The sequence below is a fragment of the Symphalangus syndactylus genome, chromosome 21 (assembly GCF_028878055.3).
Source record: "Symphalangus syndactylus isolate Jambi chromosome 21, NHGRI_mSymSyn1-v2.1_pri, whole genome shotgun sequence".
NCBI lineage: Eukaryota > Metazoa > Chordata > Mammalia > Primates > Hylobatidae > Symphalangus > Symphalangus syndactylus.
In genome coordinates this window covers 36243755-36258273 of record NC_072443.2, presented here as the reverse complement: position 1 = coordinate 36258273, position 14519 = coordinate 36243755, and the positions used below count along the sequence as shown (strand labels likewise).

Genomic DNA, 14519 nt, shown 5'->3' with positions numbered 1-14519 from the left:
TTCACCATGTTAGCCAGGATGGTCTCGATCTCCTGACCTCGAGGTCTGCTGCCTCGGCCTCCCAAAGTGCTGGGATTACAGGCGTGAGCCACCGCGCCCGGCCTAGCTCATCTTTTAGGAAGGGGAAGATAGAGAGGAGGGGAGGGTTTTACATATGATGGGAAAAGACAAGGATTATCATTCATTTCCACATTTCCCAAGAGAATATCATAAGCCAAATATTTGGAGTCAACACTTTTAATTGTTCAATATTTTACTACAAATATAAGAAACAATACAGAATTAAATAACACATGAAAATCTTGCTCTATATATATATATATATAAATATCCAATTTAACAGCGAAAACAACTTACACTTTAATTCCTAGGCCACTGGATAGACACAGACAAAGCAGAAGATACTGAAAAAGCAACTAATAATGGTTATTAAAGATTCAACATCATTCCACTAGCTGGAACAATATCTTTAGAACAAAGGGATTGTATGCTCATATTTGCCTCCTCTGCTGTTGTGAAAAGTTAATGCATGGAAAAAGAAGCCAGCAGAGACAAAGCATGTGAATTGGCTGACTGCTATACAGGAAATCTCCTAAACATCTGTTTTCATAATGTATTTTCATTATATGAGGCTGAATTTAGAATGATGTAAAATAGGGCTGGGTCATGTTATAAGACAAATGGACAGGGAAAGCATGCTTCTCAAAAAATGTGAGCTATTGTCTAAGACTAACAATATTTATCTAGCTATAAAAATAAATAAGTTAAATGAATAAGTTGATTGCCAATGTTACTTCACAATAAATTCAGTCCTATTTTTGTTGGAGTAAATCTCATAGAAGCACATGAAGAACAGCAGTGAAACCAAGGATTCTAGCAAGGCCAGCTATTAGCAAAGCAGTAAGCAGGAACTGGACTAGATACCAAATGATGGGGAAACAGACTCATAGACCTAAGAACATGGGAAGAAGAGATGTAACATCAACAGAAAGGCAAAAGGTAAGCGCTCTGTATTCTTTCTTCTCTCTCTTTCAATTCTTCCCCCTTTGCTTATTCCCTTTTTTTTCTGGAATTACATTTTAAATTAAGTTTTAGAGCTATGTGGTAAATTATTTGGTCCAATTCCTTTATACTTTGGATGAGGTAAAGTGACTAACAGAGGTCCCCACCAGTAGGAGCTCAAGTCAGTCTGTGAGCTCAGTGCTCCTGATACTAAGTCCAGTGCCCTTTCAACCACATAACATGGCATTGCTTTACAAAATCAAGTCCTACAACAGACCTGAGAGGTAAAATGACTTCCTCTTGGGATTCAAACACCGAGTAGCTCAGATGGCAGTAAAAAGTCGTGGGATCCTTAAGGCTTTCGCTCCCACCTCTTTCGCTCTTTCAGGTCCTTTGGAGAATGGCCCCTTTTCCTCCTGCTTTTCTCTTGTGTCAAATTCAAGTAGACCAGGGAATGACTTTCAGGGTGCTGTATGACTCATTTAGGGCTCTGGATAAAAGAAAAACAAGGTATTAACTTTGGACACTTGTAAATTCTATCATAATAGATTTTAAGAAGATAAATAATAGAGAGATTAAGAAGCACAGAGTTATTCCAGTGTATATTCGTTGGCAAAGATAAGGAAGTAGACATTTCTGACCCAGTATGATGTGAGGGGACTATGACTCTTTACAAGAACAAAAGTAGGCTGGATGCGGTGGCTCATGGCTGTAAGCCGTGTTTTGGGAGGCCGAGGCAGGAGGATCATTTGAGCCCAGGAGTTCAAGACCAGTCTGGGCAACATAGTAAGACCTTGTCTCTACAAAAAATAAAAATAAAAAAAAAATAGCTGGACATGGTGGCATGCACCTATACTCCCAGCTACTCAGGAGGCTGAGGCATGAGGATGACTTGAGCCCAGGAGACTGGGGCTGCAGTGAGCTATGATCTCACCACTGCACTCCAGCCCCAGGCAATATAGCAAGACACTATCTCTGAAAAAAAAAAACAAAACAAAAAACAAAAACAAAACTAAAACAAAAATAAAAGGGCATACGTAATCCTAGGAAACAATGGTTTAGCAAATCACCTAAGACTATAAGTAAAGGAACATGCTCAAAAATTCCAAATGATCAAAATGTATTCTATTTGTAAGCTTTGTTTCTGATGGATAATAACTCACTGGATGACAGGGTAGAAATGGTCATGAAGTAGAGGCCTTTCCAAGGGCTAGTGGCTTTCTGGCACATACTGGGAGCCTGGGATCCTCTCAAGGCACATAGATGATGAAGTAAAAGACTTGGAATTTTATCTTGGCACCACCTCTCACTCTCTGTGTAATCTTAGGTAATTGTTTACCAGAACCTGCAAAGTTCTGCACATTTTAGATCCTGCCAATATTTCTAACATCAGATATCAATGGGCCATGGAAAGACCATCTTCTCCCAACATGGCTCAATACTTTTCAATTTAAATAGTAAAAAACGAATTACTAGAAAAATGACATAAAATAATATAATTCATTTTAAATTATCAGATTTAACAGATATGAAATTACTGTCAAATTCTTATCATAGAGTGTAAGCATTTATTCTCAGTTACGTACTTATGTTGCTTCAGACTAGTAAAGAACACTTCTTGGATGGGCAACCATCCTCAGACCATATTTGGAGTAACACTGCTCTAAAATATATACATATATATATTATATTTTTTTTTTTTTTGAGATGAGGTCTTACTGTGTCAACCAAACTAGAGTGCAGTGGTGCAATCTCCGCTCACTGTAACCTCCACCTCCTGGGTTCAAGTGATTCTCCTGCCTCAGCCTCCTGAGTAGCTGGGAGTACAGGCACATGCCACTATGCTTGGCTAATTTTAATATTTTCAGTAGAGATGGGGTTTCACTATGTTGGCCGGCTGGTCTCAAACTCCTGACCTCAGGTGATCTGCCCGCTTCAGCCTCCCAAAGTGCTGGGATTATAGATGTGTGCCACCTCGCCCTGTAAAATATTAATGACTTTTCTGCCTTAGAGCTTTCACATTTGCAATTAATTTGCTAAAAGCCACTCTTCCCTTGTGTCTTCCATGGCTGGCTTATTCTCTCCTTGCAGGTCTCTGATTAAAAGTCACCACCTCAGTGAAGCTTTCCCTAACAAATTCCAAGTAACTGGTATCCTTTTCAAGTTATCCTCTTTCATTGCATGCTATATTTTATATTATTCTATATTATTTCCTTGTGCTAAAATCTCTTGTTTTAATAGTATCCTTATTTGTTGATTCGCTTGTCATTTCCCTGCCTATCTCCCTAACCTGTCATCTCCATTACAATTACTAATATTATTCTATATTATTTCCTTGTGCTAAAATCTCTTGTTTTAATAGTATCCTTATTTGTTGATTCACTTGTCATTTCTCTGCCTATCCCCCTAACCTGTCATCTCCATTATCAATTACCAATAACAATTTATAATTCTTATATGACCTAACTACTGACTGGAATCCAGAATAATAATCTAAATGATAGCATGGTTTCCTTTAAAGATCACTAGTATACATTTTTGTTGTTGTTTTTTGTTTGTTTTTTTTAAAAAAAGCTCTTAAATTGAGCCTGACTTTGAATGGTTGATTACTTGATTCTGCATCTGGTCTGAAGAAGTTTTTCCTTTCTCTAAAATAAAGTTTCTATATATCTTTCTCTCTCCGTCACCTCAAAGGCCATGCTTTACTCACAGCCCTTGCCAGAGCAAAACCTTTTAGGATTCTTCTAAACTCTAGAATGCCTAAGGACTACCTGAAGTACTGGTTAACTTGCAAATACACAGGACACTTGTAGAGAATGTGATTCTTTGTCGTTTTGTGTGGTTCAGGAATATACTTTCGTTTTCTTTCTTTCTCTCTTTCTCTCTCTTTCTTTTTTTTTTTTTTTTTTTTTTTGAGACGGAGTCTCGCTCTGTCGCCCAGGCTGGAGTGCAGTGGCGCAATCTCGGCTCACTGCAAGCTCCGCCTCCCGGGTTCACGCCATTCTCCTGCCTCAGCCTCTCCGAGTAGCTGGGACTACAGGCGCCCGCCACCACGCCCGGCTAATTTTTTGTATTTTTAGTAGAGACGGGGTTTCACCGTGGTCTCGATCTCCTGACCTCGTGATCCGCCCGCCTCGGCCTCCCAAAGTGCTGGGATTACAAGCGTGAGCCACCGCGCCCGGCCTCTTTCTCTCTCTTTCTTTCCTCTCTTTTTTCTTTCTTTCCTCTTTCTTTCTTTCCTTTCTTTCTTTCTTCTTTCTTTCTTCCTTCCTTCTCTCTCTCTTTCTTTCTTTCCTCTCACTTTTCTTTCTTTCCTCTCACTTTTCTTTCTTTCTCTCTTTTCTTTCTTTTTGGATTGGGTAATCTATGAAGCAATGTGTGAGGGAACAAAAATAATAAGAGAAGTTTAAAGCATATGGAATAGAGAGTGAAGAAATTGTTTAGTGCAGAGAAGGCAGAACAGTCAAGTTGTGGTAAGGATAGGAGAAACTAGATGCAAAACTCATGAATCAGTGCTGATGGGGAACTTAGGGCAGCTTTGGATCTACAAGCACCTTCAGGTAGCCGCTCTTCTTGCCATGTGGCAGTTTAGTTTCCTGGAAATGCATTTATACACATCCGTACAGGAACTGTCCTCTCTCTACCCTTGACTTGCACTAGCTTCAGTGAGTAATTTTTCTGCCCACACTTCTACAAAAAAAAAATCTAAGCAAAACCGTTTCTCTTCTTCAAAAAGAGATAAATTGCACTAGCAGGAAATCAGTTTTCGGCATCAAAAGTTCATTTCAGTACAGGCATGTTTTTAGTACGCACATTTTCTGATTCTGTCTCCCCAGTGGGTCCCCACAAATTTCTCCCAAGACTGCTACTAGAATGACTTATATAGCAGGTCCTCCAACAACATCCTTTCATTCCACAACATCTTGTTATAATGTTGATGAGTTAAACAATAGATTCCCACCCAGGGCCACTGTGTGGAGTTAGCACATTCTCCCCAAGTCTGCATGGGTTTTCTCTGGATACTCCGGTTCCCCCCACATCCCAAACATGTACGGCATGTTACGTAAATTGCATGTCCAAATGGTCCCAGTCTGAGTAACTGTGTGTGGGTGTGTGTGTGCGTGTGTGTGTGTGCGTGTGTGAACGCCCCCTGCTATGGGTTGACGTCCTGTCTGGTGTCAGTGTCTGCCTTGCATCCTGAGCTGACAGGATAGGCTCTGGCCACCTATGCCCTTGAACTGAAATCACTGAGTGAATAATTATCTGACTTGTTTTTGTTACTCTTTCTTAAATGTATGCATAGCTCACATTTATTTCGATGTTTAATATTAGAAATGTTTTGGTCTTTATTAAAAGTTTGGTGATGTTTTTGTGAGAAATATGCCATAGGAACTTGTCTTGTTTCTATCATTTAGCCTGTGGTAAAATTGGTTTTGTTACATGCCATTTTGCTTAAACTCGCAGTTTCCAAGAACCTATTGATGACATTAAAACTTACTGTATGAGTTCTTCTCCCTTTCAAATACTCATGCCCATGTGCCCAAACAGATTCAGACAACCTGAAATCTTCCTCAAAGCTTTCCTAACTGCTACAATTCCTGTTTGTCCCTCCATTTATCTCTCTAAACTCGTCCCTCCTTGAACATTTGTACAATTCATGAAAATATACATCGATAAAAAGAAAAAGGACCTTAGATTTAGTAATTACAAAAACGAACATTTGTTACAAACTTACTCTGCCGCATTGGTGTGCTAGAGCTTTATTGGTTCATGCCGATGGTTAAATTGTTAGTACCTTGAAATTTGCTATGGTGGGAACATTTACTTCACAGAAGTTGGCAACAGCTACAAATAAGCACTCCACCCCTCTCCTCCCAGGCCAGTGTTCCAGCGTATCATTCGTTTTAGGCACTTTTCTTTTTTTTTTTTTGAGACGGAGCCCCGGTCTGTCGCCCAGGCTGGAGTGCAGTGGGGCGATCTCGGCTCACTGCAAGCTCCGCCTCCCGGGTTCACGCCATTTTCCTGCCTCAGCCTCCCAAGCAGCTGGGACTAGAGGTGCCCGCCACCGCACCCGGCTAATTTTTTATATTTTTAGTAGAGACAGGGTTTCACCGTGTTAGCCAGGATGGTCTCGATCTCCTGACCTCGTGATCCGCCAGCCTCGGCCTTCCAAAGTGTTGGGATTACAGGCGTGAGCCACTGCGCCCGGCCATTAGGCACTTTTCTAAGCCCTTGTATGTATTCCCGTTTAAATCTTCACAACATTCTTGTGAGATACAGTTACAATTATTATCCCCATCTTAGTGAGGAAAAGGAGGCACAGGGAAGTTAAATGGCTTGTCCAAAGGTACTCAGCTAATTTGTAAAGGACAGGATTTGATCAAAATCACTAAGTAATTGTTCATTGTTGCTAATAAAAATGACTGACTAGAAAACAACCAATTTTATATGTCATTTGCAATCATTCTTGCCAAAATTAACAGTTGAAAACTTTAAACTCTTGAAGGAGAAATATTGTAGAAATAAATATCACATTCAGTTTCTCAATTATTTCATGTGGCCTTGGTTAAGATGAAAAAAATTTCAGTTAGATAAGGAGTAATAACTTCAAGAGATCTATTGTACAACATGGTGACTACGGTTAATAACAATGTATTGTATACTTGATATTACTGACAGAGTAGATTTTATGTGTTCATACCACAAAAAAATAAGTATATGAGGCAATGCACGTGTTAAGTAGCTTGATTTAGCCATTCCACAATGTATACATATATACAAATATCATTTTGTACACCATAAATACATACAATTTCTGTTTTCGATTAAAAAATAAAAACAAAAATTCATAATAAGTAATAGTTTTAAAAAAGATTAAAAGAAAATTGTGTACACAATCCCAAAGGTATTTAACATGAACTCTTTAAAGGACTTTCAAAATACAAGGCTAGCATTTCTCTTTATTGTATAAAAATGGGAGAAGGTTGGAGAATTTATAAACTAGTGTCCACAGAGGCTCAGAACTAGCAGAATTGGTCAGTCATCATGAAATTCTATCTAGTTTGAATACTGAGAAGGGCAAGAGGCTCTCTTTTGATAGCCTCTCATTCATAAATTTCCATAATTGTGCCTCATGAAATGCGGAACTTAACATCGAAGTTGTGATTTTTGCAAAACATGTCTTGCATGTTTGTAGTACAAAATCTCATTTGTTCTTTATTTACTAGAAGAAATTGTATTTTTTTACAATATGGTTATTTTTAGAGATTAAAATTATTCAAATTAAATTGTACTGAACGTACTTTTATCTCTTAATTTTTTTCCTTATATTTCTAACATTTTTTTCTACTTAATATACTTCATCAAATATATATATTTTTAGCTCTGTCTTTAAAAAAATTGTTAGTGGAAGAACTGCTCTACTGCATATGGGTTGCTGAAATCAATTAGAGCCTATAAATGGGAATTTTGAAGAATTCTGAAAATGATATGAAAAGCATTGAGGCTCCTAAAATCTATAATGACCTCATAACATGACTCTGCAAGTATTTGGGACTGAGAAATTCCCAGTTTAATAAGTTATGATAAATGGGGAAAGACCAATTTGGTTATGCCTACTATCACCACACATAGTGATAATATAATTTTCCCACTTTGAACTTTCACAGTTCCCTGTGAACTTGTGTTTACGGGATGCTTATGACTAAGACAAAGGAAGTTAGAATTGCTTCCTCTATGAAAAGGTGGAAATAGGGAGAAGCAGGAAATATGCAAGAACTGAGATTCTAAGAAAAAAAAGTTTTTGTAATATTACAGTTAGTGATAGAAAACAAGGGAAAGCAGAAGTGATGCTTTTGCATCACAGATTTGAAAGACAAAATATAATCTTGGAAAATAAAGCCTTGCCTGGTCGGAGGTTCTGACCAGGTTTTGAAGTTCTTTGATAGAGAGTTGCCAGGAACAGAGCAAAAGCTATGGAATTGCAGAGAGAGAATGCTTCCACTGGGAGGTCAGTAAACAGCTGTCCCTCTAAGTAACTCACTCCCACACCCTCTTAGCATTTGTGGTAGGCATAATAATGGCACCCCAAAGACATCCATATTCTAATTCCAGGAATCTGTGAATATGTTACTTTACATGGCAAAAGGAATTTTGCTGATGTGATTAAATTAAGGACCCTGAGATGGATTATGCAGTTGGGCCCATTGTAATCACAAGGATCCTTATAAAGGAAAAAGGAGACAAACGTATCAGATTTAGAGTGATTCAATGTGAAAAAGACTCAACTGGACATTGTTGGCTTTGAAGATGCAAGGCAAGGAATGTGGGCAGTCTCTAAAAGCAGGAAAAGAGAGAGAGGGGAAAAAATGGATTCTCCCCTAGAACCTCCAGAAAGGAATGTCTCCTTGCAGACACCTTGTTTTAAACCCAGTGAGACCCATGTTGGACTTCTGACCTCTAGAACTGTAGTATAATACACGTGTGTTGTTTTAAGCTGCTAAGTGTGTGATAATTTGGTAAAGAAGCAATAGAAAATTAATACAGCATTTATGATGTTTCCCCCTCTGTAAGCCATGTTGAGTACTTTCATTAAGTGGCCCAATCTTTTCCAGTTTAAATAGCATACAGTTGGCTTCTTTTGTTAGTAGAGGCTAGGGTCTTGTATCTGTTTAGAGGCAAGCTTATTATATGGGTGTGACTATACTACTGAAATGCGCAACGGTTCCAAACAAAACAAACTGGTAATAGACACTAGGTAAAGGATATATGCAAGCTAAAATGCAAAAGGAGTAGAGATGTTAGAGGATTTTTCAGCTGGAAGATTTTCTCATCCTTTTTGCTTTTCATTAATTGGTCTAACAGGTACTGACAGCTAATCTCCTTAAACAGCCCCATGGCCAAAAAGCCAAGGGAATGAGTATGCCATTTGAGGACTGAACATACATTGAATTATTGGGCAGGAGACTGAGATGTCTTGATTCCTAGAGATGTTCCCCACATATAGATTGAAACTTAAAATTTGGGTCATCTATGCCCATGTGGGTTTAGGTGTTAGAGAGAACAGCAAAGAAGAGCTCCAGGCAAGAATGTCCAGGCATTAAGAATCTGTTTGCTAAGGGTTTTGTGATAAGATTATGTATGTCATCTTGGCATGATAGGTAAATCATACAAAATTTGTAAAATTTTTGCAGAAAAATAGCCTTGGAATTCAAGATTTCTCCCAGCAATACTAATCTAAGCAGTTCAATGAAGATTCTTTATCGCTTTTCTCATGTAAAGCATCACATTTCTTCCTCCTGAAACTATGAGGATACTGGGGTGGGGTTGGGTAGTGCCATTCATCCAGCCTCTGTCAGGGAAGCATAAGTACTTTTTGAGCAAAGCAAAGGTTCTTATTTCATACAGCCCAGACAGAGGGCTACCCATTCATACAGCCTTTGTACAGGAAGCAAAAGTGCTTTCTGAGCAAAGCACGGGTTGTTATTTCAGGAGGGGGGAACAGATATTGTTTTCCCCTTTCAATTAATGACCAATTGCATCATCACAAATTGTTTATTGAACACCTTTGTTGTTTGTATTAAGTATTAAGCTTAAAATAGGAGAAAGTCCCATGCTGTTATCCAGGAAATGACGTTTTATTAACTTTGCCATTGTTATTATACATTGCCAGGAACCCATTCATAGGTTAGGTTATTGTGAAGAGAAGGAAATCAAGATAAATATACAGCTCATGCAGATGAAAAACATACTTCTAATGGATTAGGTAGTACTTGAAAAAAAAGTGAAGTTTGGCATATAAATTTTACATGATTGTCTAAATTATCTATTGTTCTCCAAAGCAGCCTTGACTCAACCAAACCAAAGCAAAGCAAACCAAACCAAACAAAATAAAGCTGCCTAAAAATTAGGTGATTGTCTATGATGATCTGCCCCAAAGTGAAGTTTCTTTTATTGTTTCTGAGAAGCATGTAATTGTTGGTGGGATGACTAATGAGAAATAAAAGATTATTCTCAACTCCAAATTTAACTACATTGTCATATATGTGAAAGGCACAACTGTATGAAATCACTGGGTTTTAATAGAAAGAAGTATTTTGAGATGATGGAAAATTTCCCTAGGAAATTTTAATTCTTTCTCACTTACTGTTTTAAAGTACTGGATTCATGAAAGAGAAAAGAATGTTCTTTGAAATCTTATTAGTCTTACTGTGGTAGTCTCCTGGGAAGCAATTGTGATAATTCTATCAGGAATGGTGCAAAGAAATGGCCTGTGCTACTTTACAGTTGGAAAAAACCAATGTCATACTCTCTGGCATTATACAGGATCACAAGAAAAGTAATGGTAGTCTAACTTCTATGTAAAAATAACATCAGTAACTATAAGTTTGCTTAGGCATTTGTGAGTAATGAGTAGTGATTATGACCTAAAATAAACTTCTGTTTTGGTCATTTACCCAACACAGAATTGACCTAACTTAACAGACTTACCTTATTTACCAGATTTTTATTATTGGCTACTGGAGCTACATGAAGATAATTCTTTGTCTGTTCACACTCAATAAATTCAAAAACTAATGCATCTGTCTCCTTTGCTTTTCTACAAACTCTAAACACTCTCTCTCTCAGTTCCACCTCTTCACTTTAGTGTTTCTGTTCACATCACCATTTTTGAGGTCACCAAGTTCAAAATCTTTGTATTATTTTGGACCAATCGTGTTTTCCTGCCCATTCGGAAATTTTATGTTTTCAGAAGATGATGGAAAGAAAAAGAGAAAGAAAAGTAAGGATGAAAACAACTGGAAGGCAAATGTGTAGGACTATTCCCCTTCCTCACAAAATATCAACCAGAATTTGTTAATTGTAGAAATAAAAAATGGCGCTATCTTCTATGATTTTCTTTCCTTTCTCTTTTCTTTGTCCCAACTTTTTGTATAACCTGAAGTTCGGTCTAAATGAACCAGTATTTGCTTAGCCCTGAGCATTTAAGCTTCAGCATAATCGACTCTTGGTTTTACTAGCTGTTAAGTATATGAAGCCAAATTATCTGGCTGTTAAAATTTTCTTTTTTTTTTTTTTTTTTGAGACGGAGTCTCGCTCTGTCGCCCAGGCTGGAGTGCAGTGGCGCAATCTCGGCTCACTGCAAGCTCCGCCTCCCAGGTTCACGCCATTCTCCTGCCTCAGCCTCTCCGAGTAGCTGGGACTACAGGCGCCCGCCACCACGCCCGGCTAATTTTTTGTCTTTTTTAGTAGAGACGGGGTTTCACTGTGGTCTCGATCTCCTGACCTCGTGATCCGCCCGCCTTGGCCTCCCAAAGTGCTGGGATTACAAGCGTGAGCCACCGCGCCCGGCCGGCTGTTAAAATTTTCTAAATCGGTTGTTACAGTTTGGATACTTGATCCTGCAAATCTTATGTTGAAATCTGATCCCCAATGTTAGAGGTAGGGCTTAATGGGAGGTGTTTAAGGGGAAAGATCTCTTGGGAATTGATTAATGCCCTTGGTGTGAGTGAGTTCTCTCTAGTTCCCATGAGAGCTGGTAAAACAGCCTGGCAGCACCCTCTTTTATTTTCCTGTCTCGCTATCTGGTCTCTGTGCACAGTGGCTCCCCTTTTCCTTCTGCTATGAGTGGAGGTAGCTTGAGGCCCTCACCAGAAGCAGATGTTGGCACTGTGTTTGTATAGCCTTCAGAAGCCAAATAAACCTCTTTTCTTTATGAATTACCCAGCCTCAGGTGTCTTTTATAAGCAACACAAATGGAAAAGAAACGAGTCAAAAATCCAGTCATTGAAAATATGCCACTGAACATTCAGAGGAATTAATTCAATTGGCCATATGTCATGAAGACATCATCAGTAAATGGCAATCCTGATGCATACAGGAGTCAACATAGGTTCAGGTATTTATTTCATAAGTGAGGAAAAACTTGGGCAGAGAAATAAGCTGATTCTTTTTGCTTCAAGAATCGGATATTGCCATTGAATGACTATATTTCCCAGAAAGTCCAAGACTTGCTTAATGAACAAGGGTAATTATTTTGCATGTCTCTTTCCAGTAGAATTTACCTCAGGCTTGAGTAGATTGCATTATAAAACTTTTGCCCAAGAGGGACTTTTAAAAATGAATTTAAATGCTTTATACTTGTCTGCTTGCACTTTCCAAAAGAAAAGGACATTGACAGTAAGCACAGATTAAGTGAATGCAACTGATAACAATAGCTCCTTTCAAGTCAAGACATTGGGGCATCAGTAATGACAGGAAGAACATTTGGCAGAGGTCAGGGCACCGGGGTTTAGTCCTAGCCTACTCTTAAGAAGCTGTATGAACTTATGGAAGGAAGTCAGCTTTCCTCTCTGGGCTTCAGTTTCCTAATTGGAAAAGAAAAATGTCTGGATAAAGTAGAATCAAACAGACTTCTGTCTTTGATTTTATTCTGTGGAGCACTTATGAGTTCCGTGGGCTTATAATTATGTGCAGTAAGATTAACTGATTTGTAATCTTCTCTCCTGGACAGAACAAATACCTTTACCTACTTTTGCAAAAGGGCCACTGACACTGAAGGCTTTTTGTGTTTTATAAATTCACAAGAATTAATCTGGAGGATTATGCAAAATAAAGTGGTCAAAAACTTGAAACATGAACAAAAACATAAAAATGTAAACATAAAACTAAAAGGAAACATTTCTATAAAACATAAAATGAAAGGAAAAAATGAGTAAGATTTTTAATCAAAGTCTAAAATAGCAATCAAAGCCAACTTTTTTTCTTTCCTGACCCCTATCCTTCAGTCATCTGAAATGGAGGAAACTCCCATATTACCCCTTCACGCTAGCAAATTCCCATTATACAAAACTTCAACTGCAGCTTTGTATTCGCTTCAATAAATTATGCACTGTCTACAGAAACCAAAGACATTTCATTCTTCCTCTCTATCTAGCTCACTGCTCTTGCTTTATAGTGTCTCTTGTTTTATAATTTCTCACAATATCTTAGACTGGCATTTATGAGGTACTGAATTTACAATAGAAGGGGAATTGAAAAAAAATCACCTTAAAAATTCTCTCTGTCCTCAATCAGTTCATTCAGTAACTTAACATTTATTCAGCCCCTGGTATATATAAGATGCTGTGATAGTTGTGAAAGATAAAGAGAAATTTACAGTCTAGAAGGGCAGAACGACATGACACAGTTACTGTAAGTATGGATCACTTGCATGATGCTGATAGTGTTTGAGGCATCGTGGGAGTATAACACAGAAAGTGTTACTTAATGAGTGATCATAATTGGACAATTGCAGTCTCTTAAATGGGCAAATGGCCTGTGAAGTGCTATAAAAAGAGAAGAGATTGTCCTTCTCATTAATGAGTGGAAAGGGCCTTACGTGGGTGCCAGACTTCTTTCTTTGGTTCTATCACCATTGTTTGATTTCATTAGCTTCTAAGTCATCTTAGCAAACCAAAAGCAGAAATGTCCAATTTAATGTCCAATTGCAAGAAAATGCCCCGATGCATTTTAAAACAGTATCAACATTTCTATATTTTGGAAACAACAAACAAAACACATTGTTGCCATTCCCTTATTTATATCTTCAAATGACTCACAAATTGTCATTAAAAATAAAATTTAATTTATATCATTTTTTGAACTCCCTGTGATGACCCACCTCGGTCCTGATTCCGGTGACGTTTCCAGTACAGTAAGATTGAGATTAGGACGAGAAGAATTACCAGGGAAACAATGCTTAACAATAGTGGAACTGAAAACCAATAGCCTATAGATATTGAAGAAAGAAAAAGGAAAATGACGTCACAAGAGGAAATTGTTGAGGCAAAAAGTAATAAAGCAATAGAGTTGAGCTTTTAGTTAAAATTATCCTTAAATACATACATATGTAGGTTTATACGTATGACTTCATATTATTTTAATAATATTTAGATATTAGTAATAGCTAACGTGTTTTATCTGGCTACTATGTAATAAGAGCTTTAAACTTATCCCATTTAATCCTCAAAACATCCCAAGATTTATTATTTTCTAACAGATTTTTTTTTTTTGGTATTTTTGTATTTTTAGTAGAGACGGGGTTTCACCGTGGTCTCGATCTCCTGACCTTGTGATCCGCCCGCCTCAGCCTCCCAAAGTGCTGGGATTACAAGCGTGAGCCACCGCGCCCGGCCTATTTTCTAACACATTTAAAGAAAACCGAGGCTTTGAGAATTTAACTGAGATCAAACTCAGAATAGCAAATGGGATAGCCAAGGCTTGATTGAAAGTCTGTTTGCCTGTAAAGCACATATTCTTTGCCGTACTATCTATTAAAAGAATATATGTTTATTGAGGAAATTGTGGAAAATGCAGAGAAGTATAAAGAAAGAAACATGAATCTCATGATTTCAACCCCCAGAGATAACTCATCTCAAAGTTTTTATTAAATTTCTTCTTATCTATGTCTTTAATGCAACTCAGCTTAAATATCAGTTCCTCAGTGTCATGCTGCAATGCAAAGGCACATGAGGAAC

At 37.9% G+C, this 14519-nt stretch overlaps 1 protein-coding gene across 6 annotated transcripts in view; it reads right to left on the bottom strand.

The window, feature by feature from the left end:
• Positions 1 to 221: 221 nt before the first annotated feature.
• Positions 222 to 14519, bottom strand: part of CD200 (CD200 molecule) — a 256287-nt gene continuing 241989 nt past the window's right edge. For 5 of the 6 annotated variants that reach the window (XM_063630070.1, XM_055260289.2, XM_055260283.2 and 2 more), the window contains 2 exons: positions 13664 to 13771; positions 222 to 1492 (listed from right to left, as the gene is read on the bottom strand). In XM_063630070.1, coding sequence (XP_063486140.1) covers positions 1485 to 1492; positions 13664 to 13771 — 116 coding nt within the window. In that variant the 3' untranslated portion in view covers positions 222 to 1484. Of the gene's footprint in view, positions 1493 to 3942; positions 13772 to 14519 lie in introns of those variants that run through there. The other variant, XM_055260285.2, reaches the window with a different exon arrangement.